Source organism: Hyalella azteca, unplaced genomic scaffold (assembly GCF_000764305.2).
Source record: "Hyalella azteca isolate HAZT.00-mixed unplaced genomic scaffold, Hazt_2.0.2 contig5430, whole genome shotgun sequence".
Lineage (NCBI taxonomy): Eukaryota > Metazoa > Arthropoda > Malacostraca > Amphipoda > Hyalellidae > Hyalella > Hyalella azteca.
In genome coordinates, this window is record NW_025935620.1 from 245,869 (window position 1) to 273,535 (window position 27,667).

General features: G+C 38.8%; 1 protein-coding gene across 1 annotated transcript in view; it reads right to left on the reverse strand.

The window, feature by feature from the left end:
* Window positions 1-27,667, reverse strand: part of LOC125177887 — a 50,843-nt gene that overhangs the window by 19,634 nt on the left and 3,542 nt on the right. Inside the window, exon 3 of the mRNA XM_047880467.1 lies at window positions 15,418-15,498. Coding sequence (XP_047736423.1) covers window positions 15,418-15,498 — 81 coding nt within the window. The remainder of the gene's footprint in view (window positions 1-15,417; window positions 15,499-27,667) is intronic.

Below are 27,667 nucleotides of genomic sequence, written 5' to 3' on the forward strand. Positions count from 1 at the left end.
TAGTTTATTGGGAACGAACTCTTTGAATTTTACAAGCTCATTCATTCAGCGAATAAGATTGATTAATTGTCTCTTAACTTGCTGATCTGATACCTTGATTGCAAATAAAAATCAACCAAAGTTGTGAAAGTTATGATGTTTATTATGCTGAAAACATCGTCTTATAAATTTCGTAAACAATGATAACTCGAAGGTTTTCGATCTGTGACCACATGAAAAGCAGCGGGCTTGGGATTTAGCGAGCTGGTGTTGGCAATTTATTGCACTTCAGGCAAATCCTTGAGCGCTCAGTCGCTTTACCGAATGTTTCATAAATAAATAAAATAAGTCAGAAACACGAAGACAATTATAAGTGAGTTCTCAAAAAATTTTGACTAACGAAAACAGTCAATTCAACAAACTATTAAATTCAAAATAAAATTGTAGAAAAAAGGTCAATGGTCTCTATAAAATTAAAAAATTAGTAAAATTTATCTAAAACATGATAATTTGAAATCTAGAAACCGTACTCAAGGTCTCGCGAGTGCGCAGCGCAATTTTTCTAAGCTAGGGCCGGAAGCAAGTATGATATTTTTTGCAGGGCCGGCATATGCGTGCGTTAAGTCAAACAATAACATGAGTCGAGATAATTAGTGACGCTACGACGAAGCTCTTCACGCACACTTCCCACGCAACGAACATAAGCTGCACGAATTACGAACTTTTGTTCATTAGCTCGGTTGACGAACTTCTGGGACCCTTAATTAACTTCTAAAATGTTCGCGACGTTTTCTTGAGCTGCAAAAACATTAAAACAAATGTACAAGTGATACTGTGAACAAATAACTGATTTTTGCAATACATTAAAATAGAAATTTCCCATAGTTTGGGTAACCAGACCATTTTGTTAAGGCAAAAGAGCGTATTAGTGTTATATCCGCTCTCTGTTTGAGCCGAGGGGAAGAAAGTGTCACTAGTTAAGACACTATAACCCTTTCATTCTTCTCAGTGTAAATACAAACAGATTTGCAATATGAAAGGAAGGCGAAAAAGCCAAATAAAACACACATTAAGAATCATCGTCAGATTATCTGTGGCCCAGTGAATGGCCATAGGTTCATCGTCTGAATCGCCAAGTTACGCAGCGGCTGAGAAGGGTGCAATCTCGGAGTTAAAGTGCCATTCCTACGCAATATCTTAGCATAATTCCCTTTGAATGATCACTGGAAGCGTTGATATGCGTTGATTCTTTTCAAGCGTTGGATTTCTCTTCTTAAAGCGGGTGATAAAACTTCGTTACGTATAGGAAGGCCACAAACTTAAGCCTTATCGTTGACGTAGCAATGAATTATTTTTTTTCTCCGCCTTATAAAGCAACGATAGTTTCTTATTTCTTCATTGCTAAACATATCAGCGACGCAGCGTTCAAGAAGTTCTCACCAAGTCATGTTTACTGAAATATTCAAACGCGTGAAGTTGATTGCAATGGAGCTACATGACAATACTTTGAGACCGTATTCACATCATACTGCCGGACACGTGCTATAGTTACGGTCCAGTCCAGTATTCTTTAATGATTCTATGGAAATGACTTTATAGTTCTTCAAGGCATTTCCATAGAAGCATTTAAGAATATTTGACTAGACCGTGACTGGCATATGCCTGGTGCGTGCCCGACAGTATGGTGTGAACCAAACCTTTTACTGCATGCATACAGTCTCACGGTCTCGTAAACGTACGCTGATAGCGTTATTGTGCGCATATCCCATGCAACGTACGAAACCGTGCACGTACAGCATTTGCAGCGTACGAAGCAGTACATGCACGGCACTTGCAGCGTACGAAGCAGTACATGCACGGCACTTGCAGCGTACGAAGCAGTACATGCACGGCACTTGCAGCGTACGAAGCCGTGCACGCACATCCACCGCAACGTACGCAGCAATGCATTGTCGAAACCGTGCATGCAGAGCCGCAGCAACGTACGCAGCAGTGCACGTACAGCACTTGCAGTGTACGAAGCAGTGCACGCACATCCACCGCAACGTACGAAGCAATGCATTGTCGAAACCGTGCATGCAGAGCCGCAGCAACGTACGCAGCAGTGCACGCATAGCACTTGCAGCGTACGAAGCAATGCATTGTCGAAACCGTGCATGCAGAGCCGCAGCAACGTACGCAGCAGTGCACGATATCGCTGAGAGCGTCAGTAGGGCGCAGCAGCAGTGGCTGCCGCAAGCCACGAAGCTCGGCCGCTGCCCGCCGGCCGCTACAATTGAGGCCGCCGCAGCCTGTTCGAAAGTTGGCCGCACTGGCCAGATGAGGGTCGCGCTACACGACACTCTTTAGGATTTTTTTTTTTTTGCTAGGATACGGCCGTGGTTTTTTGCTTAGACTCAGCGAAAAAACGACGCGGTGTACGGGACTGCTTAGGATTTTTGTTAGCTAGGATATGGCCGTGGTTTGTTGCTTAGGCTCAGCGGATAGAGGACGAGGTGTACGGCACTCATTAGGATTTTTTTTGCTAGGATATGGCCATGGTTTGTTGCTTAGACTCAGCGGATAGAGGACGAGGTGTACGGGACTCTTTAGGATTTTTTTGCTAGGATATGGCCGTGGTTTGTTGCTTAGGGTCAGCGGAAAGAGGACGAGATGTACGGGACTGTTTAGGATTTTTTTTGCTAGGATTTGGTAATGGTTTGTTGCTTAGGCTCAGCGGATAGAGGACGAGGTGTACGGGACTCTTTAGGATTTTTTTGCTAGGATATGGCCGTGGTTTGTTGTTTAGGGTCAGCGGAAAGAGGACGAGGTGTACGGGACTGTTTAGGATTTTTTTTGCTAGGATATGGCCGTGATTTGTTGCTTAGACTCAGCGGATAGAGGACGAGGTGTACGGGACTGCTTAGGATTTTTGTTAGCTAGGATATGGCCATAGTTTGTTGCTTAGACTCCGCGGAAAAAGGTCGCGCTACACGACACTCTTTAGGATTTTTTTTTTGCTAGGATATGGCCATCGTTTGTTGCTTAGACTCAGCGGATAGAGGACGAGATATACGGGACTGCTTAGGATTTTTTTTTTGCTAGGATATGGCCACGGTTTGTTGCTTAGGCTCAGCGGAAAAAGAACGAGATATACGTAACTGCTTAGGATTTTTAGCTAGGATATGGCCGTGGTTTGTTGCTTGGGCTCACCGGATAGAGGACGAGATATACGGGACTGCTTAGGATTTTTGTTAGCTAGGATATGGCCGTGGTTTGTTGCTTAGACTCGGCGTAAAAAGAACAAGATAAACAGGACTGCTTAGGATTTTTTTTAGCTAGGATATGGTAATGGTTTGTTGCTAAGGTTCAACGGAAAAACGACGCGGTGTACGGGACTGCTTATGATTTTTTTAGCTAGGATATGGCCATCGTTTGTTGCTTAGACTCAGCGGAAAAAGGACGAGATGTACTGGACTGTTCAGGATTTTTGTTAGTTAGGATATGGCCATGGTTTGTTACTTAGGCTCAGCGGATAGAGGACGAGGTGTACGGGACTGCTTAGGATTTTTGTTAGCTAGGATATGGCCATGGTTTGCTGCTAAGGCTCAGCGGTTAGAGAACGAGATATACGTAACTGCTTAGGATTTTTGTTAGCTAGGATATGGTAATGGTTTGTTGCTTAGACTCAGCGGATATAGAACGAGATATACGGGACTGTTTAGGATTTTTGTTAGCTAGGATATGGTAATGGTTTGTTGCTTAGACTCAGCGGAAAAAAACGAGATATACGGGACTGCTTAGGATTTTTGTTAGCTAGGATATGGCCATCGTTTGTTACTTAGGCTCAGCGGATAGAGGACGAGGTATACAGGACTGCTTAGGATTTTTGTTAGCTAGGATATAGCTCTGGTTTGTTGCTTAGGCTCAGCAGAATGGCGCAATGTACGTGCGATTGCTCGAGATTGTTGTTAGCTAAGCTACATACGGATTCATTACGCGTAATACGCGTAGATCGAATTTTTTTGCAGAGGTAATTGATTGATGATGATCAAGGATAATGAGTGCACTTGTAATCTTTATTTTTCCGAGTTGATATATGACCATCGTTTGCTAGTTGCCATTTTTTGCAGGGTTCATAAAGCTCTACAGCAAAAAAAAGGTCGCGAGGTTTATTTTATAACCGCTTTGAATTTTTAAACACTAAGATTTGTTCATTGTTTGTTAGACTCTATTACAAGCAACTTGTTCACCGTTTTCGGTATTTCACTTAGCAAAATAAACAGCTTACACGTACACTTATCATTCGTACTCCTTGCTATTTAAGTATGTCTTTTCGAAAGAAATGTTAGTTTGCATAAATGAAGCATGCCAATATTAGTCATATCAAGTCAATATAAAATAAAAGCCACTGCCATTTGATCAACATACACTGTTAGAAAAATGACCGTTAACGGTATTACCGGCGTTTCAGTGGCCGGTCGGCACGTGAAAAGAAACACCGTTTCACCGTTTTTATTACAATTTAAGACTAGAAATCCGTAAAACATCTGATAAAAACGGCGAAAAGTTTATTTTCACGGGGCGACCGGCCACTAGAACGCCAGTGGGACCGTTTTTTCACCGTTTTTTCTAACAGTGTATGTTGAACATTTTGCATGTATTCAGGAAGCTAAAGGCTTTAGAAACAGCTTTTTTTATGACTACCAAACAAGGTGCGATTTCAAGTCACATTTACTGGACAGGAGTTAAAAAAGCAGAATAGGTAGCTGCGTATTGGCGTTAAAAACACATTACGAAAGGCATCGTGTCAATAAGCTTGAACAATTAGAGCCTTTCCGTTCTGAAGATCGTGATCTATAACAATAACGTTAAAAATGAAATTCGTTATTAGCATACCAGCTAAATCCTTTCCTTAATTCGACTAAATCCTTTCTCGCGACTATCATAATAACGCTGAAAATCAAGTTCAGTATTACCATTCAAGATAAATATTAAAAGTGACCGAGGATTTTCTAGGTTAAAAGGCTTCGATTCTAATATGAAGCCTTCCTTACAACTTCTCACAATCCGCTCGCAAATCCCGAGGCAAATGAACGAGTCTCCATTACAATTTTTCAGACGAGATTTTTCGTTTACTGAACGACTCAATCCGCAGTAATGGACAGCATAACTGCACATCCATCACGGATGAGAACGACAAGGGGAAAAGTAAGCAGCAATCCATCTTACTCCATTGCATTAATTTCAACGCCAGCTCAACGATGAATTTACATAAGTGTTAAAACTTGCAAATTATGTTATCACAAGTTGAATGGAGTAAGGGTCGTTAGCTAATATAATCTCAAAACTTATGTCTAAATGGTTTAATAGCATATCCCCGAGTGCGATATCTTTCCTAAATCAAATATTTTTCTGGCGTCTTGATCAAGTTAAAGTTTACAAAGGCATCTAAATTATCAATGCTAAATTAGCGTCGAAAAAATCAGTAGTTAATTTGAAGCCCATTTTATGAAAATTTGGCAATGTGATGATAATTGCTTTCACATAACGATCATTAGATGTTAAACTTCATAAATAAATAATCTCCCAATAATACGATAACAATGCAATGAAGGAACGTGTTAAAAAAGCTTCTTTCCAAATTAGAAATAAACATCTATGAAAAAATCTTGAAGAAAAACGCCTTCAATTCTCGTACTAAACAACTTAATAAGCGCTAGCAGCTGCACATACGCGGTACTTCACTTCACGCGATACTTACGCTACACGTTTAGTGCTCTCATAAAATTTGCACATCATGAGTGCTAGAGAGCAGAAGGGCCATAAAAAAGGTCTCCACATATGGGGCTTCATTTAAAAACTTTTCCCGCGGTACGCAGAGACATTACTTTCATGCGACACCAAGAGATCTAAATCTGTCTCGCCACCACAGAACCGAGAGAAAGAAGAGCAAAAAAATGATTAAAAAGCACTGTGAATGGCGAGGGCGATATATATTGATAAATATCTCTTTCTCTCTCTCTTTATCTGTCTCCTTCTCTCTCTTCCTCTCTCTGTCTCTTTCTTTCTCTCTCTCATGGTTAATTAATGCACGATGAGCGAATAAGGCGACGCTAGAGCGTGGCCTGGGTCTGCTATATATATGGTACGTCCGAGACACTTACCAATTGGATAACAAGATCAGGTAGTGACTCACAATTCAGGCGCAGCAATAATACGAGTCCTTATATATATTATACAATAATACGAGTATTATGGCACGGACGTAGCCCAAAACGTACTCAAACAAACGAACAATGAAATGGAACAATGGATGGTTATTGGTTATATTATTTTGTGATATTTTTGCTGCTCATTATATTTTATACCTGACGCAACAGGAACAATATTTATACTCGCAAGCCGAGCATCTCACCTTTGAGCCCAGCTATACATACCTGCGAAAAACCCAACATAATGGAAGTCCATATTCACAAATATTTCAAATGTTACAAAACAATATGATCACTAACAAATTTCAATTCAAATATAAGTAATAAATTTAAAATTTAACTTGATTTGAACAGCAAGAGTGCGGGAAAACACAATTTAAGGGAAGTCTACAATCACAAATATTTCAAACGTTACATAACAACATGAGCACTAATAAATTTTTATCAAATATAAGTAATAAATTTGAAATTCAACTCAATTTGACCAGCAAAGAATGGCCTGGGAGCTCGCTGCGAATTGAGCCCGAGGTGATGGGCCTCATGAATGGAGGATAGGCACTGCAAGGCTCATGAGACTTGAGCATCAATGTCACTTGGAGGCGAGCATGCATGCACTTCAACTTGAAATAGACTTCATGTAGTTGCGATCATTGCATCAAAGTCAGGATGATGGCGGTGGCGTCTAGTAGAGCCACAATAAAAACCACACGTGAATATTTTTGCCGTTATCATCTCTTTCACCAATACAGCGATGTATCGTCGATAGTTGGTATTGTATTTCTGCGCACACTTTTATTCGTTAATAATTCAAGCGACTCTTTTTATGAAAACCCCTTTTATTCGTAAAAATTATATTCGTTTCAATTGCCACTTTTTTATTCCTGTATAATTCAAGCGACTAACTTTTTCCACTGGAGTCTAATGTTGTTCTTATTACTCTTGCAATAGGAATAAATTTTTTTCTTAATTTTTAAATTAACCTCGTTCAAATATGTGGGGAGGGAGTGTTAGGGCAGAGCCAGAAAATTACCGTGAAGATGTTATTCTTAGAAGAATTGAGCATACAAACCAACTCAGTTGTTCATGGTTTGCTGTTGCTATACGAAGTTACGAAGCCCGCTTTGCTTTTGCTAAGAATGAAAACTATCCATGCGCGCTTAACCAGTACTTCGGGCTATTGAAAGTACAGATATCCAGACCTCATACAAACAATCTTCTATTCCAGGATATTTCATTTACATGTTTACATATTCAGCTCAACAATAACAACCGGTTAATAATTAAGTGACCAACACTTCAGCACTGTCGTCGTAACAAAAGTTTCAAATCAAATGCAAGCCAAGCCTGTAGATTCCCGTATGGTGAGAATAAAGGCTTGGTACTTTCTTCTAGAGTGTCATGTCTTCTATCTTAGAGTTTCTTTGGATGGGTGCGGTGTCCAGCGTCCAGGTAATTACAATACAACACTTCCTGGTTTACATACCATAAGACTCGCATTTTAGCTGCACAGAATTTACAGTATACATTACACTGTTAGAAAAAACGGTGAAAAAACGGTCCCACTGAAAATGAACTTTTTCGCCGTTTTTATCAGATGTTTTATGGATTTTTAGTGTTAAATTAGAATAAACACGGCGACACGGTGTTTCTTTTCACGTGCCGACCGGCCACTGAAACGCCGGTAATACCGTTAACGGTAATTTTTCTAACAGTGTTGGTATCTTCGAGACTCAACCAACCTCTTCTTACAATGATTCTGATTACAAATCTTTTATGTATCTCAAGAGTGTTTGCTATAATCTATGTCATATAGCGCTATGGGAGTTTTTTTATTTTATAATTGAATATGCATTAGTTGTAATCTAAATTTCCAGAAACATCTCCAATAGAATTTAGAACGCCCAATCCAGTCGTAAACTGCAATCTTAGCGATAAAAACTTCTACTTTAATACAGTTGTACGCTAAATTTACTTAAATCCCGAACACAGGTCATCGAATCGTGCAATATGCAGATCTCGAACACCTTCCCTACAGTCATCTGACGTTGAATATAACGTCGCTTAAATGAATAATGTTAACCGAGTTACGTTATTTCAACGTCATTTGTATGGTGGGTTGGTAATCGTTTATAGTATCCCGGAAAGGCAAGATAACAGCATTAGAGAGCACAGGCCACGCTTGGGCTAGCATTTTATCAACTCAGCGAATCACTATCATTATTATCATTATTATTATCATTATTATCATTATTATTATCATTATTATCATTATTATTATCATTATTATCATTATTATTATTATCATTATTATCACTACGCATGGCGTTACCAGGCAGCGTAACTTGCCACATGTATGGATGGGGACAGGCGGTTGTGATTGGTGTTAGTAGAGCAGACCGACCGGCGCTTGCTGTAACACTCAACAAAAACTAGCGGATGTCCCGGTCGGAAGCACACAATATTGCGGTCAATGCAAAAGAAATTCGGGCGCAGCAAATAAATGTATGTCAGAATGCAAGATTGCGGATCAACAGATACTGAATTCCGGGACAAAGCCATTGTTTAGTTCAATGTTAATTCTGTAGAATAATACGGCTGGGTAAATAGAGACGTTTGAGTTTACGATGGTTTATGATTAAGACTGGATTGTCGATTACAGTTTTCGTACCATTATATTTAATACTTCTAAACTCAAAGTGTGTTTAATGATAATTATTAATATTATTAAATAGATCTAAATAGCCAGATCACGTCAAATTCGTAAAAAATTATATAGAATCGAAACTTGAAGCAGAGAAGTACATTGCCCTTGCAGCCCTCCAAGAGACAGATATTTTTACAATGTAAATGTTCATTCTTGTATTTCATACTAAGAAATTCAATTGAGTCTTTGAATACTTTAAATATGTGCAAGAGGTCAGTACAAATTTCGCGAGAAACACCAAAGATTTTTAGGACTAAAAACATTAATACGTGCATAATAATACCCAAATTTGTCCCAGCATTAAACAATTAATAACGAAATAGGTCAGTAGAAATTTCGCGAGAAACAATGAAATGGAGCTATTGCGTGATTGTTTATTAAAACTAGAAAATATTGCTTCGTGCATAATAATACCCAAATTTGCCGCAATGTTAAACAAATAATAACGAGGAACATGACTACAACGAAACGGAAAGCGTAGACGAGGCTACCCGCATGCCGAGCACGGCGCTGGTAACATGAGAGGTGCCCACACTGTGGTACCCAACACCTCCCCACACTGTGGTACCCGACACCTCCCCACACTGTGGTACCCGACACCTCCCCACACGCAGCACCGCGCCCCACGCTGTGGTACCCACCCCACACTGTGGTACTCGACACCTTTCCACACTGTGGTACCCGACACCTCCCCACACGCAGCACCACGCCCCACACTGTGGTACTCGACACCTTCCCACGCTGTGGTACCCGACACCTCCCCACACGCGGCACCGCGCATCACACATGTGGTGCCCACTAATACGCACATGTCGGTGCCCACTCAAACACGCATGTGTATGGTCACTCAACCGCTGTGGCCACACACATGCACACAGACGTACATAAACACACAGCGGGTGTTTATGGACACCACTCGGCCGGAATAGCTTTGTTGCAGCGCATATTTACCAGTTCTTAAAGAGGCAAAGAAATTTCGTCTAAAAAATGCATTCTCGTACAAATAAAAAAGTCTATAAGAGCCAAAAAACAGCAATTAATAAAAATTATACGTTTAGCAACCAAAAATAGCAGCCGGGCATTTATATGTGCTTCATGTCAGCTGCGATATAAATGTTGTTCGTGTTCAGTTGTACACAGAAGCAGCACGTCTAATGTAAATGTTAATGTAAACACTCACCGATGACACAGTCGCTGCAACACATGAAACGCTCGTCAGAATTGACCGATGATGCTCATCATTAAGACGCACTGGCTCGGCACCTGGGCCTATACTTTCAAAACTCGCTAAGTGAACGTAAGTACTTACGCTATATTTTCTTGTCTATGATTGGTGGATTTTGCTGGAAATGCCGTCAATGATTGGCTGATGAATTTACGATCTCTTGACTTTTTTTGAAAGTATAAGCCCAGGCACATTTAGCATACCTGATCAACTCGCTGAACTCTCATACGGATGTTTCTATAAAGAGTGAGCTATTCTAAAGAAGATGGAATTGATAACTGAAATAAGTATTATAATACATGTAATTTATTTATAACTGACATAAGCCATTAGTATCAATATTTAAATTAATCTTGAATGTAAAAATGTAACACCATTTGTCAGAATATTTTTCGGAATTATGATCATTTTTAACATTTTCAATTAAGAGTAATTTATAACAAAATATAACATCAAAGTGTCACAGTGATTCACGTTGGTATCATATGGTAATAAAATTCTCATAAACAAAGATCATTCATAACTAAACGTTCACGTTCAAACTTTTATGATCTAATGAATTCTATTAAATAAATCAGGAAGAAGCGAAGCGAACCAATGAAGCGAAGCTCGGTCGCCATCAAAGAGCAACTGAGCAATTTAGGAGCGTTTAGTAGAGCAGCAGCAAAGAAATCAACTCTACGACAACAAGACGGTAACGCATTGCAATGAACGTGGCTTTCTGCTATCCACGCAGGCTTCAATAGATCATCTGTACTCGAATGTTGGATAGCATTTACTGCCGATCAAGACGAGGCCAAAACATATAATTAGTAATGATACAGTAACATGTTCTAGCTGATAATTAGTAATGATCCTGTATTCCCGTAAGATGTTCTAGCTGATAATTAGTAATGATACTGTAACATGTTTTGGCTGATAATTAGTAATGATACTGTAACATGTTTTGGCTGATAATTTGTAATGATACCGTAACATGTTTTGGTTGATAATTAGTAATGATGATGTAACATGTTTTAGCTGATAATTAGTAAGGATCCTGTAATATGTTTTAGCTGATAATTAGTAATGATACTGTAACATGGTTTGGCTGATAATTTATAATTAAAAATGATACTGTAACATCTTTTTGGCTGATAATTTATAATTAAAAATGATACTGTAACATCTTTTTGGCTGATAATTTATAATTAAAAATGATACTGCAACATCTTTTTGGCTGAAAATTTATAATTAAAAATGATACTGTAACATGTTTTGGCTGATAATTAGTAATGATACTGTAACATGTTTTGGCTGATAGTAATGATACTGTAACATGTTTTGGCTGATATAATTAATAATGATCCTGTAAAATGTTTTGGCTGATAATTAGTAATGATGCAGTAACATGCTTTAATTGGCTGATAATTAGTAAAGATACTGTAACATGTTTTGCCTGATAATTAGTAATGATGCAGTAACATGCTTTGGCTGATAATTAGTAATGATACAGTAACATTGTTTGTCACCTTCACCGAAGTCAAAGGGTCCCACAGATAAATAAATCAAAGATAATCCCTTTACTGTCAACATCACAGCCATCTTTTAGTGGAAATTGCAACATGTTCATTGATTGTTGTTTAGTTCATTGTATTTTCCGCGTAAGATAGAATCAAATGACAATTTCCAGCTCATATAATCATATATAACCAGCTTTATTGTAACATAGCGACTGATACGTGAGGATAATGCGACCTAAATTTTTAAGAAGGAATAAATGATAAAATCAACTGAAAACTAGCATTCGTGCGCACGCTGCCCTGGGTAGAGCGCGCTTCCGTTGACTAGACGCTGATGTCTCAAGTTGCAACCACAGCCAAGAGAACAAGTTCTCCACACAATAATAAAAACTTCAATGTTTATTCTGAATGTTTGAGGTAGTCGCGAATACACGAGATCTGTATGATTGATTGATGATATTCCATTATAAATTTCTAACTTTTTATTTTTATCAAAAGTTTCTGATCAACAATGAACTAAAAAACTGACGAAAAAAAAAATAAAGAAACCGAGAACTTTGAATTACCGAACATAAAATTCCTACAAAAATAATAAATTTTGATAAAAAAATAGACGACATTAACCACAAACATATGATCGACAACAAAAGTTTAGCTCTAAAATTCTGCATACACTTTAGAAAAAATAATGAAAAGGAACACAAATACAAACTTGTAAACAAAGGGCAAGGTGTAACAACAAACGTGGACACAGATCGTGCGCCGTGACTGCCAAAAGATTGAAGGAATTCAACGACATTCACTCTACGTGTGTTGGCACAGAGCTGAGTAAGCCAACAGACATTCGGGCGTTTCCTTCCCTATACAGAAAATCTCTCTTCTTAACTCTATGTACCGGAGGAGTGAGCTTTTCCCGTTTTTTAGGTTCAAACGCGTGATTGAACTTTTGGTTTGGTCTGTAATTCAAATATCAATGAAATAAGAGTACATTTAGATTAGCATGACAGCGCCAAAATAAAGTTATATTGAGTCACTATTGGTGAGGAAACTTTCTTCTTGTTCATAATGTTCATTCAAACAGTGCTGCAAAGAGAACAGCCTATAACCACCGAAATATGCAAGTGTCAATAATAACTCTTACGGGAAGCCCAGGATATCCAAGTAACAAACTATGTATACTTGTGCGTGACTGTATACGACTGAATGATGCCTTACGATTATGAGACATCGTGGCAAATAAGTAAATCACTGCAACACCGATACGAAGCAAAATAAAACAGCAAACAACAATGAGGAATATTGCAACAAGAATGGAAACCATCAGAGTATCAACTCAAAGTTCGACAACTAAACCGACGAATACAACACTATCAGTTATTACAAAGAACATTTCTGCCCACTGCAGTAACGACCGATCCTAAAAAATGACGACAGCGACAACGAGTTTTAGCACAATCAGAACAGGGGAGTTCTAGACGGCAGTGCATATACTAGAGTTTCTTGCAGCATGGTTGAATTATATAAGGTTGGCCCACGAGGAATTCCATCTTTCAGTTCAGCTTTCTTGTTACGTACATCAGAGAATCGAGAAACGTAAACAATCCCGTCATTCCCATGACGGATTGGTTGACTGGTTTGATCGCATTTCTGAGATTGGGTAATGCCTGTGACGTCACTGAGATCAGTGACGTCACAGGCGAACAACAAACTACATCCGCAAAAATGAGCTTCTCATGGGTTAACCTTATACTATTTCAACCATGGCTTATTGTACTATCTAACGTTTCTTAGCGACAAGGACGCTCAGCTCTCTACGCCAGTCATAAGTTCATCAGCCAATCATTGACGGCCTTTCAAGCAAAATCCACCAATCGTAGACAAGAAAATAGAGCGTAAATACTTACGTTCACTTAGCTATTTTTGAAAGTATAGGCCCTAAGTGAACGTAAGTATTTACGCTCTATTTTCTTGTCTACGATTGGTGGATTTTGCTTGAAAGGCCGTCAATGATTGGCTGATAAACTTATGATCTCTTAACTTTTTTTGAAAGTATAGGCCCCAGGTTCCTAAAGCATTAATAGACGCGATGGTCGCCCCGTCGTTCCCTAGTTCGCCTCTACGGCCAAAATGGCAGGAGAAAGACGCGAGACTTTCACCAGACATTCACGAGGACGCTGCACGAAGGCGATGTCCTACGCTGCATGCATCTGTGGAACTTTCATCCTTCATTCTTTTTGCAGGGCTGTCTAAAAAAACTATAAATACGAATGTCTGGCAGCGTGCATGGATTTTTTGAGTGACGCTTTTTACTAGTAGGCTACTTAACATGAGTTAACAACTCTCAAATTAGGCATCTTCCATCTTCATGTAACAAGAAAGTGCAATTGAGGTCATTATCCTGATAACTCATTGTTTCGGATCAAATTGGGTTCAACACGTCTTGTGATTGGTTTAGGGTGGAATTAAAACCATGCATTTATCGGTAAAGCCGAGTTTTCAAAAAATGTGCTCGAATTCATTGCAATACTCATTTACGAGAAAAATCTATTCAATCAAAACTACAATCGAAAGATATTCGTCACTTAATTCGCGAACAATCACAGTACAAACACTGTATTCTGAACAACAATTCGCCCAGTGGAAAATCATTATTAAAATCCGAAACTTCTTGTCTATTTCATGAAAAGAATCCCGTGGCTAAAAATGTCTTGCCAGACCGCGGTACGGGCAGACCAGTTCATTAACATAGCAGCCCGGCGTAATGAGACGAAAGTACAAGTCGGGGATGTGCAAACCTGTCCTGTTAGAAAAAACGATGAAAAAACGGTCCCACCGGCGTTCTAGTGGCCGGTCGACACGTGAAAATAAACTGTTTCGCCGTTTTTATCACATGTTTTACGGATTTTTAGTGTTAAATTAGAATAAAAACGGCAACTCGGTGTTTCTTTTCACGTGCCGACCGGCCACTGAAACGCCGGTAATACCGTTAACGGTAATTTTTCTAATATATATACGTATATGCATGTCCGCCAGCCATCAACTTCGCAAGAAATGCCGGGACACAACCGACGCTCGCCACGGCAAGTCAATGAGGATACGGGACGATAGTTTTAAAGCAAGAAGTTTTTCCTCGTTATTAAGTTCATTGGCGATAAGGGGTTTTGAAAAGAATATTTGGCGTCCGAAGCAAGGATTTGGCAGCAGAAGATGGCCGATGTGACCGCGACGAAAAATATAACGTGCAACATCGCAGGACTTTTTACGTGAAGATAAAAAAATTAAGATTTTACAAATTTAGTGAAAACTTAGAGTAGAGTTGAAAGGGACTAAGACGCGTCCTTACAGTTTCATGGAATTTACTGTATAATCAAGTAATTCCTAGCTAGCTACATACACAATAAAACATTGAGCTATATTCTTCAATCCCACCACTATATACAGACAAAATTTCCTAACTTATTATACGTACATTTAAAGCAGAAAATCGTTAATGTACGTAAATTCTGTATCCGATCTAACAGCCATTAGAAAGAACTCAGGTTTCATAAAACATGCTGAAATTTCCTTACTAAACCTTTTACAAAACACGCCTTTTCTTTCAACATTTGAGCCATGATTCTGTAGTCTGGCTACACTTATTCCATGCATATATTGAAGGTCTCGAGAAACTCAAGAGAAATTAGGGAGACAACTAACAATTTGTCGGTTATCTTTACCCCATTTTGCCCCGAAAATATTGCGTATCACCAAAATCTAACTCATTCAGTGCAGGCATAATTTTGCTTAGACTAAACAATTTTCGTTTCTCCTTACCTTGGTTCTGTACAGAGGGATGGTGAAGTCCCAGTCGGGAGCCACGAAGAGGTATCCGCATTTTGATACCGCACGGCTTGCCTGCACAAAAAAATGTTCAATTTTCTTTTTAACTTGATGCTAACAAAATATGCATCGTTATTTATACGAGCGTAATACGAACATATTATGTCGATACCATAGACAAATTTAAAAATATAGCCTCTTGTCTATTTTCAAGCCACATCTTTTTCAATATATAAAATCATATAAAAATTAATAACTGCATGTAATAAAAAGTTTATTTTTTATAAATAAAAAATTTTTCCAAAAATTCTGCCGTTTCCCATCTCTGTTTATCAAATTCATATACTAGCGCACATCACAGCAAGGTCACTGAACAATAAATTCTGAGGCACGATTCACGCTTAGATCCAAGTACGATGTCCAAGTTCAGCGTGCAAAACGAGGGACATAATGCAAGGCCGCATACATGGACCTGTGTACGAATGGAACACCATTGCATTAACGAATGGAAACACCATTGCATTAGGAATACAGGCACTGATGCGTATTTGCTTGACACACCAAAATGCACTCGCACTCTAAAAGAAGTCAAATGAGCACGCAAGCGTGCGTTATATACGTGCTAAACTACCACACTTGAACTTCGCAACTCGCAGCACAACAACCAGAAATAAACTCGTATACTAAAACGTTTTAAAATAAACGCAGAGAAGTGTGTAGACGTTTAACAGGTTCTTGTTTGTCTAGCAAAGAAATGCAGGGACACTACACTAGCTATAGTGCATGGTCACACACAGTAAAGAAGCATGGAACGCCTGAATTTTTTCTCTTAGGTACGACAGAAATAGGGAGTTCATTAAAAGGTGTTAGCTTTATAGCTTATCAAGGTAATCAAGTTAGTTGTAAAAAACAAAATCAAAGCTAACTTTAACAAACAAAACAAAATAGAGACAAAGTTTCTCACAAATTCAACGAAAAGAGTTTCTGAAACATTCGTGAACACCAAAATAACTTCTGCTGAGAATGTGATATTACATGTTAACGATCACAACTCAATTGGCAGAGAGCGATATACTTAAAGATTAAGAAGTATAAATTACAGAGCAACATTTTGTCAGCCGTCTACAGTGAGACTTTATATATGTCGTGTCGAAATCGCGGAATTGACAATTCTATAGCCGAATCTGTAGAATCAGCATTTCTACACTATAGGAATCTGGGGTTAGGAGGACAGTCAGCCAAGTTCTTTTTCTTTAAATATTTAAATATGAAGGAACTTAACCGAACTTGACCTAATATTTTCAAATTCAAACTGTCGATTTATGTTCTAACTCTAACTCTAACGTCCGATTTTATGAATCAGAAACGAAATGCTGATTCTATACAGATTCGGCAAACTGGCTGCCGATTTCATAGAAGCGGCAATTTCGGTACGACATATACATGTATTATAATGCAAACATGTGGTATTATTTATGAGGTCATACAAACTAAACCCTCCTATACCAGAGAACGGAATTAAAGATAAATTAAACATTATTTCGTTGAATCAACGTTAATTAAACGTTTCAACGTCAATAGCCTGGTGTGTTTCAACCACAAGCTTACTCCACGATCGGAATTAAAGATAAATTTAACATTATTTCGTTGAATCAACCTTAATTAAACGTTTCAACATCAATAGCCTGGTTTGTTCCAACCTCAAGCTTACTCCACGATCGGAATTAAAGATAAATTTAACATTATTTCGTTGAATCAACGTTAATTAAACGTTTCAACGTCAATAGCCTGGTGTGTTTCAACCTCAAGCTTACTCCACGGTCATGCACGAGAGCAATAATCTACGACTTGGTCCACACAAGAGCAACAGATCTACACGACAGCTGCTAGCACGAGTCACTTGGCAGACAACGGTACATGGCAGAGCGATGGTCACGCGACACGAATGACCCATCAGTTTGACAGGAATGTAAATACTGAACATCTTTAATAAGAGTCTTAGGATTTGAGGCTTTAATACCGTTCAACAGTTTAGTGCATTTGAATGTTGGTTGTTATAACGGTAGTCCATAGATCATAACTCTATTGGCATTTTTGTTGAACGTTGATTCGAGTAGAAGCATTAGCAGACCTCTACAGCGTTTACATAGGTTGATGCCAAGAATTCGTTCCCCGAAGTACTAGGCAATGATGACGAAGCCGCGTTCTATATATCGCGAAATACCTTAGACAAACGACTATGGCATCCGGTCCGCATGACCAAGAGAGAGTGAGTTTCCTATCATAAAATAGCCAGCATTTTATGAGAAAGTGAGTGCGACATTAAACAAGCTTTCATGTAGACATAAACGGGCCTTTCGTCCATATACGATGGATTTCACAAGCCGCAAGAATGTTCGCTTTGAAACGCGGCTTTCCTCAATTTTTCAAATGGAGAAATGGGAGAGATTCAAACCTGCGACTTCTGAAACACGTTAAACCCGTCATATCACCGGCATTCCAGGCTTCCACCACCTGGCACTCTTAAGTTGAGTCTTGTGACTCGAACAAGGCAGCTTACTTGCACACGATGAGTTGTGCATCTGAGATAGTCAGGGGAGTACAAAAATGGGATCGCGATTCCAATCTTCAAGCCGATCGTGGGAAACTAAAAAAGGCAGCATAAATTTTTTCATGCGTATCAAATTGACAAAGAATGAAAAAATTCCACCTTATTCATTGAATTCATTCCACCATTCCACCTTTGGATTTTAAAGTGAAAAATATATTATCGCGTCATTATTTTTGTCACGTCTTTTTCGTGACTGTTTACATAACCAAAGACTAGTTTTATTCATTGACATCAGTGATTCTTCTAAGATAATGTCACTTAAATAGAAAAGAGAGAGGGGGTTAAAGTCTCCAAGGCATGTCAAGGAAGGCTGAGCCCCTTAGGACAGAGGGATGCCGGGCGGCAACCGCAAACGTGCACCTCTTCGACTCTTAAGAAAATTGAAGGGCGGAGGGAAAGGTCGGGAGGAAATTCCCCAAGCACGTACCAAACAAGGGAAGAGCTGGCTACACTAAAAACATCACAAGCACGTACCAAGCAAAGTAAGAGCTGGCGACACTAAAAACATCAACCATTTCATAGAGGTGGGTACGTTGTTCGTTTACGCTAACGATGTGATCGCCAAGACTCTTGCCTAACAACATTCTGCATCATGAGAATGATCTGCACTTGTACGTGGATTGGGAGTTTCTAACTATGGTTTTATTGCACCCGCAGACTTCAATGACCTTCTTTCGCGCTAGAAAATAATGACCATTAGAATTAAGGTAGGTGCTCAAATTTTCCAGCATAAATAGCTTCTTACTTACACGAGAAAAATAATATTAAAATGAAAGGGTTGTAGGTACCGACGATAAAACAAAATAACTTAAAATTTAGTTTCAAGATACTTGGTTAGCTTTTAAATAAACACAAATATTAGAAATTACAACACGTTTAATTAACATTATCCAATATTTGTGTTCAAATTTCATTTCATTCGCAAACTATAAAGCATAACACCTACGCATTCAACATCAACAGAGTTGATGTAGAATCGGTCACGTTCACCAGCCTTTTAATCACAACCTTTCCATGCTCTCTGCTTCCACTTGGCGAATGCGTTGGCAATTTTCGTAAAGTGCAAGTGCCAATTTATTGTCATTAGAAGCAGTTTCAGTGACAAAGAATTTAATACTTCACAATACAGAGACAACAGCACGAGTCGCAGTCAGTGAAAAAACGGCGCCGTTTATCTCGTTTCGTCCGTTGAAAAAGAACGAAACGAGATTAACGCGATATAGGTAATTATTTCGACGCCGTTTATCTCGTTTCGTCGGATATATAATTATCAACGCGATAAATATAATTATTGTATTGTATATTCAACTTCACACAAACTTCAAAATTCAAATTCAAGGGAAAGAATATCCATTAAACGCACAAATTAAAATTCCTAGCCTATCAAAGATGATTTTTTCTCTCTAGTTTTCAACATAAGGATAACGAAATAACAGTAAAAAGAAGTATGCAAATAAAATACGCGGAAACAATGAAAAATTAGCTTCGTCAGCATTCCAGTAAAACGGAATCCTCATATATAAATTCAATATATGTTTATACTTTGAACAACATATAAATATTGTTCGCAATATAAATATTGTTTAATATATAAATATTGTTTAATAAATAAATATTGTTTAATATATAAATATTGTTCGCAATATAAACGTCCTAAAGCTGGCAGGAAGCTCTTTTTCCATTGTCTCTTATGAATCAAAGGTCGCGACGCCTTACTTTTGACGCTTGACGCTCACAAAAAACTTCAGCTGACGGTCACCAATTTCTTGTGTTAAATATTAAGTAAAATTTCAACAATGAGCCTGGAGAACAATAATTTAAGCTTTAAGAATTAAAACAGGAAGCGTTGTTTTGAGTATTTGAGAAGCGTTATTACCACGAGTCATAACGTGCACATGTCGTGTGGATTGCGTGTAGCATGGACAAATTTCACGGTATGAAGTCCGAGTGGGATGCTGTTATAATATAAAATTATAATATTGTAAACTGTCATTACAAATAAAGCTGAACTAATGGTTACGGTGAGGCGTCACACTGTCACGGGCTTAGTAACGCACCTAACCGTTACGTTACTGCCACAGTTACCGTTACGTTACTGCCACAGTTACGGCAGTTGGAGGTAGCCGGGTGTCCTGCAATTTTATACGGCAGGTATTTAATACCGTTTGCTTATTGTAACATGTGGAATTATCAATAAAGATAAATTTAGCGTGTGACAAAATAGTAAAAAAATTCTACACACATTTAAACAATAACTAAGTTCTACACACAGTTACGAGCAGCTCATAGTTTAAACTTCATGCATCACGTCAAATGAAAAATTATAATGGAAAAAATGCAGAACTATAACCGGTCTACATTAGCACGCCGTAATACATTATAGGTATTCCAACCGTTAAACGCTTAACATAATCTGGGATAACATCTCTAACCCGCAATTGAATATCAAACTGAACCTCTGAGAGTCAATTAAAACATGATATAATATATATGAAATGCAAGCTTATAATTGAACAAAAACATTAGCATGAAAAAATGGCTCAAATTCCTGCAGCAAATGCAGTATTTTCTGCAGTGAACAAGAGGAAAGACAGACGCACGCTTCGTGAAAAATTACAAGCATTTTCCTCAATAATTTGCGATTTCTGATCAATCTGACCACTTCAGCTACGGGTATATCGTGACACGCAAGCTTCTTCTCCAACAAAAAGGCGTCTGACATCGAAACAACGTCGGCTATTTCTGAATCGATGGTTAAGGTTTCGATGTTGATCAACCAGAGTTCAACATCAAATCTACGTCGTAAAGTGAAAAATACGTCGTAAAGTGAAATATCGACGACCTGAATTCACTTCAGAACAATGTCAATTTTCGATTATTGTAGGTTGATTGTCATCTCTTTAACGATAAAATACGAATAAATGTTTAGGATACGATTAAATTTCACGGCTAAGCTAACGTGATCATACCAACGTAGGATGATGGTTGAAAACCATCATCTCGTTCACCGTCAATTCCTCAGTCAACCGAGGCCGAGTTGACAGTGGAATTACGCGGTAAGCAATGTTAATATGCGGTGTTTCACCTTATATAGTCAATATATATTTTTTCCTGCAGGAAACAAAACGACGATTGAATACGCGACTCACATGTGAATTGGTCTCGTTGTTTTTTCATAAATAACTTAGAAATCTTATGTGGTCATTTCCATGTAATTCTTAACTCTTTTAGATCACATTTTGTAATGCAATGCCCAACTTTCATTATGCCTTCTTGCAATTTGAATCTAGTCATGTTATTGTGTTTTGAAAGGATTCATGGATATTTGATACGAATGGAAAGAATTATTAAGCTGTAATTTTTTTCATAAATAAGTTAGAAATCTTATGTGGTCATTACCATGTAATTTTTAACTCAATCTTTTACATCACATTTCGTAATGCAATGCCTAAGGCATTCATGCAACAAATAGTCCCGGATTCTATCTTGAAAAGATTCATCAAGATTTGAGAGTAAAATAAAGAATTATTAAGCTGCAATTTGATCCCTTCAAGCTAGAGGTCTACAGAGTCCTTAGAAATGACTAATAACCTGGCGACGCAGAGCTAAGAATAGCAGCAGGATGAAGCACTCGCTCGTGTATAGGGCGATCCCGGTGCCTGTTCCTGCTTCATACTAAATAATTATAACATGCGGCTAATGCTTCATCCGTAATAATACTACACCAGGAGATATTCAGCTGATACTAGAGAGCGAGAGGTCCATTAACAGTGGCAATAGGCAATATTTTAAGAATGAAGCCTCATCAGCAGACGCTGTTGCACAAGCACCAGCATTGCTTAAAAATTGGCCCAATGACGCCGGCAGCACTGCTACGCCGGCATAGGATACACGATCATTGATCATTAATGCTCGATGGAAAATCGACAAAAGAAGGTTAAAGCTTCCTTTAAGCCTATGTATTAGCTTAGTTACCAATTGAGCATAGCAAACGCAACAGTACAATGCTCATGTAATCAACTGTATTAGTGATAGCTGGAGGTTTTATAGACGCTAACATCAACGAAAAGCTTCCACACTGACAACATTATTTAAAATAAACAGCGACCAAACTAGCAAAGAAGTAAGGTCATTAAACGATACAAAATAACCATCGTAATTACTCAACAACAGTGAGGGCATTGGCACCAACAGCAGCAAGAATCAGCAAGAACAACATTATCAACATCGTCATCCTGCACAGTGAGCTCTTTGAGGCGACCGACGTTCGATCTCCTGCACTTCCTTGCGCCTTTCTTCTGCACTTCTTGCAGCTTGACGATATTTAATCTATCAATATGCCTTCAATAGAAAATTGACCCACGATTCAGGTATGAATAGCATTGTAACCTAAAGGAATAATGATAAATTTTGGGTGGTAAATCGCCAATTGATCGCTAACTTAACCATTAATGCATTAACTCAATACGAGCAAAATTAACTAACACGTAGTTAGAAAATTATTAAAGCTAATTATACGTAATTTTCCTCGAAAAGAAGTATTATTAGACTAATATTCTTTTATATAATGATCACGTATACAATTCAAATCGATATCCAGGATGATAGCCGCGATATATCCTATCGCGGGCCCATATCCATCGGCCTCGTCAGCTGATGAAAGGCTGCTATCACCGTTCCCTTAAGACTATGCCGAATAACAGACTGCCTTATTAAATAATTTAGGCAGGAAGTGAATAAATTGATATTCTGATGAATGGGCACCAGGAAATAACTTTATAAAACACTGACCAGTGAGTAAAAAAATCACATCAGGTATAAAATATGTGCATGAAACTCGACGCCAGAGACAGGAGCTTGGCGCGTTCGAGAGTTAAGTGAAACGATTGCTGGAGAAATAAAGATTAAAATGAGGTGCTAGGACGCAATCATACAGCTCGAAGTGCATTATTGTTAGCCGCAGGATTGTGCGGCTTCATGACCTTCACAAGTGAGAAAAAAAAACCTTATGGTCGCTCACAGCCCCTTTCAAACCATTGGGCTCCCGCCACTTCTGGCTGAGGAGCCGTACTTATATTAAAAACATGTAAGAGTTTATAACTCGGTCATGCAGCGAATCACTGACGGCTTTTCGAGAAAAAATACACCAATTACAGACGAGAAATCGGCTGCTACTTCAGAAACTACTTGCACTATAATATAAGGCCGCTGCGTATATACACTACGGCCTCTGATGTAGGAATTAGGTGACGTCGGACGCACGTGACGTGAAACGTACGGACACTTGACTTCGTACAACATTTCATCGTGAATGAACGATAGGCTTTCATTTCAGAGGCATGACCGTTCAACAGATTTCAATACTGGATTTATTTTGATACTCCAACAGGAACAATTATTATACTGATGATTATTATTTATCTTCAGAATTGAATGGAATAAATTTTAGCAAGAATCGACGTTTTATACTCAATTAATCGATGAATGTCATAAATGATGCCAGAAACAAGCAATAGGTCGGTTTTCATTTAGTCAAATATATATTTTTTCCAACACCAGAACATATAAGCACACAGGAATTTTTCCTCTCAATAAATACTCCAAAAGCAGCTACTATTTTAACAGTTCTCATTAGAAATCGTCAGTGTAAAATTTAACGTTATCTGGTTATGCCTAAAAATGACATCCATTCCAAGTTTAAACTCAACATTTATTACTACTAGTTGGTTAACGAGATCAGCAACGGTAACTTGATCGTTTCTCGGTTATTCAAAAGAATGGTCTTCTAATTTCGTCCCCCTTAACCTTTCACGAATAACAAAAACTCCCAGATAAACGAGGTTTTATTTAGAGGCGCTCAATTAGATATGCAATCTTGATGCCAGAGAAATAATACACGTCGGAGGCCAATATGCATTGCAATTTATTGTCTAAAGTTCAAGCAATGTTACCAAAAGCCGAGCAAAGTTTTCCGTGCCGTTGAAGTTTTGCATGAGACCGCTTAGCAATGTTCTCCGCTGCTACGCGCGACAAACAAATTCGCGCGCTATCGTCAACAGGGCCTATACTTTCAAAAAAAGTTAAGAGATCGTAAGTTCATCAGCCAATCATTGACGGCCTTTCAAGCAAAATCCACCAATCATGTAAAAGAAAATAGAGCGTAAGTACTTATATATACCGTTCACTTAGCGAGTTTTGAAAGTATGGCCCCAGGTCTGCCATGTTGTCGATATTAATGAGGTGTGGAGGGAGTCACCGAAGCTGGGGCCTCTAGAGTCAAGCACCAAATAAGACCATGGCTCCACAGCATTCGCAGTCACGATCAGGCTGCTGCCACAGCCTAGCTGCTGCCATTGATACGCTGCTGCCACCGCCACGACGCAGTGACTGTCAAGCAGCAGCCGCCAGCCACTAGCTGTCATGCAGTCGAGTCCTGTCCTTCTGACGCGACCAGCCAAACTGACAGGTTCGGGACTGCGTGAGTTGTTAAAAAAAACTTAAACACTTTGGAGATGAAAGTGTTCATGACTTCGATAGAATGCGATCGGGAGCGAACGAAATGGAAGTTGTTTTAACATCAATCAAATTAACACGAGTTTTTGCTGTGAAGATCAGAAGCTACTAAAACTAACTGAAAATAGGTTTGCACGCTACATGTTTGTTTGTAGGACATATACAAAATGTAGGAGCATGTGAGAGCGTAAATTGTAGTTCGATGGGATCGAATATCACTGAAATGTGATAAGAGAATTTTCATGTTTCAATTTTATTTCACAATTTCGGTCGGAAGGCACAGAAAAAAGCAATACAAAAACCACAAAACATTTTTTCAAAAGAATTTCATACACATGCGCTCAGACCTTGAGGTTCGAATTAACCTTCTCCTCTTTTACCAAGTCCCTAATCTCGGCTTTAGCACAGGTGTGCGTTGTAAACATTTCACGGTCAGGGTTCCACGCAGGTGCTAGAAACGACAGACGACAGACAAATCTGAAGCAGTACAGCCTGGGGCCATACTTTCAAAACTCGCTAGGTGAACGTAAGTGCTTACGCTCTATTTTCTTATCAATGATTGGTGGATTTTGCTCGAAAGGCCGCCAATGATTGGCTGATGAACTTACGATCTCTTAACTTTTTTTGAAAGTATAAGCAACAGGTATGAGTATCAGACGACCACAAAATGCCCGGAAGGTCAGGCGTAGGATCTTAGAGTCCAAGAGCGTGACAACGTGTCGAGATGGAGCACGATTCTGCATACCTCGGGAAAATATTGATATATTTCCAAACAGTTTTTAGATCTAGGACATTATATTATGAATTGAATCTCTTATTATATTTATTTATTATATCAATTATATTAATTTATTTAATGTATTACTTCAATTTATTTACTTTATGTATATTAACGTATATTATGAATTGAATCTTGGGTTCTCAAATTCAACGAGCCCATTGCAAGTAATCTAAACTCTATGGCCAGGAGAAAAAATTATCTAGCTTGCAAATTAGTTCATCCAAAATCAATTCATTTGAACAGGGGCTAATTATAAAACATGAACAGAAATTGAACGACTGTGATCGTTCAAACGATTTTGTGTGGTTAAATTTCATGAAAACATGAAACTATTTAATGAGTTTACACCCTCCAAATATTAGCTATAAGAAAATGACAGCGATTAAATAAAGCATCATTAAGACAAATATAGCGTGATTCACACTTGTGTGACTCATAGCTACAAGTAAGATGAGCTTGCGAGACTTGCAATAAACACAAATCAGAGGAGCACGAGAGACATTCCTCTGGTTCTCAAGAGATCACCCTTGACCTTGCAGGGCAGCAAGCAGTGCAGTGAGTGCATTGTGTGTACAGTAATGGCCACCCTATGGCACACACACACATACATATCCCTTCCCATATACATACACATGTATACGTATACAAAGACTACACAAGCACACACACAAACTTAGCTACGAGCGTGTGCACTGCGCAAGCTCGTATTCTTGAAGACAGTAGAACGTCAACGGAGATGCTATACGTATTGCAAGCAAATGCCCATCCAAGGAGTAAGAAACACTTGCTTTTACCTTAACATCAAAAGCAGGTCGTCATCTAGGAGCCAGTGCATGTTGTAATATGCAGTACCTATTGTAATAATAGATAATTAATACTACCTAGAGGCACACATTTTCACGTGCATCAAGTTACAGACCGCGTTCTCCCACGAAAGAAACCGGCCTTCGACTGGTCACAGCAGAGAATTAGTGAAAATGAAACAAATTAATTAATCAACCAATATTTGCCAAGCTTCCCACATGCAGGTACTTACCGTTATAGTAAAGTAATAAGAGTTTTCTTGGGAAACATTGCAAAAAATGTCCTCATCAGAGCATCTAATTCAAATATTTGTTTATCCCTCCACTTCTGGGAGGATGAAACTTACAAATCTTTCTCTTTCGCATGTCAAATCATTACACTCCATTCGCTTCCTCCCAATACTAAATATGCCTCAGGGTCCCACATAGGAAAGAAGTCACCAAGCGCACCGCTCATGAACGACCAAACGAGCGGTCTTCAGTTGGGCAAAAACAGAGGCTAAAATGAGGCACAGAACCTGTCATGAATTCGGGAGCCCCTTGGGTAAATGAAGGGAGGCTGAGCACAAATAGGAGAAGGCAAATAACATCAGCTGAACGGCGATCTTCAAGCGTGGCTATGCTGCTTTTATAAGGTAGGATATAATTACGGCTGCCCGCTGTGATTGAAATGACCAGCCGATGAGAATGTATTTAGATACAGAGTGCACGCTACAACTCGGATCTAAATAACGCTGCCTTAGGAAGTACATGCATGGTCAGTCCAGTGTAAATATTTATTGTAATTTATCACCCATGCATGGTCGCCTTGAGAATCTTAGGCAAGACTTGGATGGAATTTTTGTTATGCAAATAGCGAATACGCTTCATGCCTTCAAATGAAGCAGCACAAACTTGGACGTTTTCTTAACATAGCTCTTCCAAGCAGTGTGCATTTAGATAGTTTATCACGCTGAGAACGTAAGTCTTTTTCTCAACGTAGTAACTGATCGTTGAGAGAATCTTTGTTATTTTTCGGCGACATTAGTTCTACAACTTCTTTTACATTTCGCGGTTTCCGTGACAAAAAAAAAAGCGAGGGAACATCATTCAAATGCTTCTTGATTGGTTAAAAATTCTGAGTTGGCAAATTATGCAAAACTTCAGCTAAATAGTAAATAAATGTAATAGGGTACATCATATTATATGATGGTACTGGTGCGCATTATAATGGTTGAAAACCATGGAGGATTCAAGTACGAACTTTAGTTCTTCAAACCTACTAATGGAAAATAACAGAAGGGCATCAAGCAGGAAATTCGTAAGCGCTGCAGTGACCGAGCAACGGTAACTAGGCGCGTGCGCTCGTATATCCGATCTCTGACCTCACGATCCACGCTCGTATATCCGATCTCTGACCTCACGATCCACTAGAACCAAAGTCCCACGATTAGAGGCCTTCAAGACGCGATGCACTCATTCCCTTAGCACGCACCTACAATCCCACATCCATACAAACGTGATCGCTTCAACACTCGGCCGTCCAAGTGTAAATAT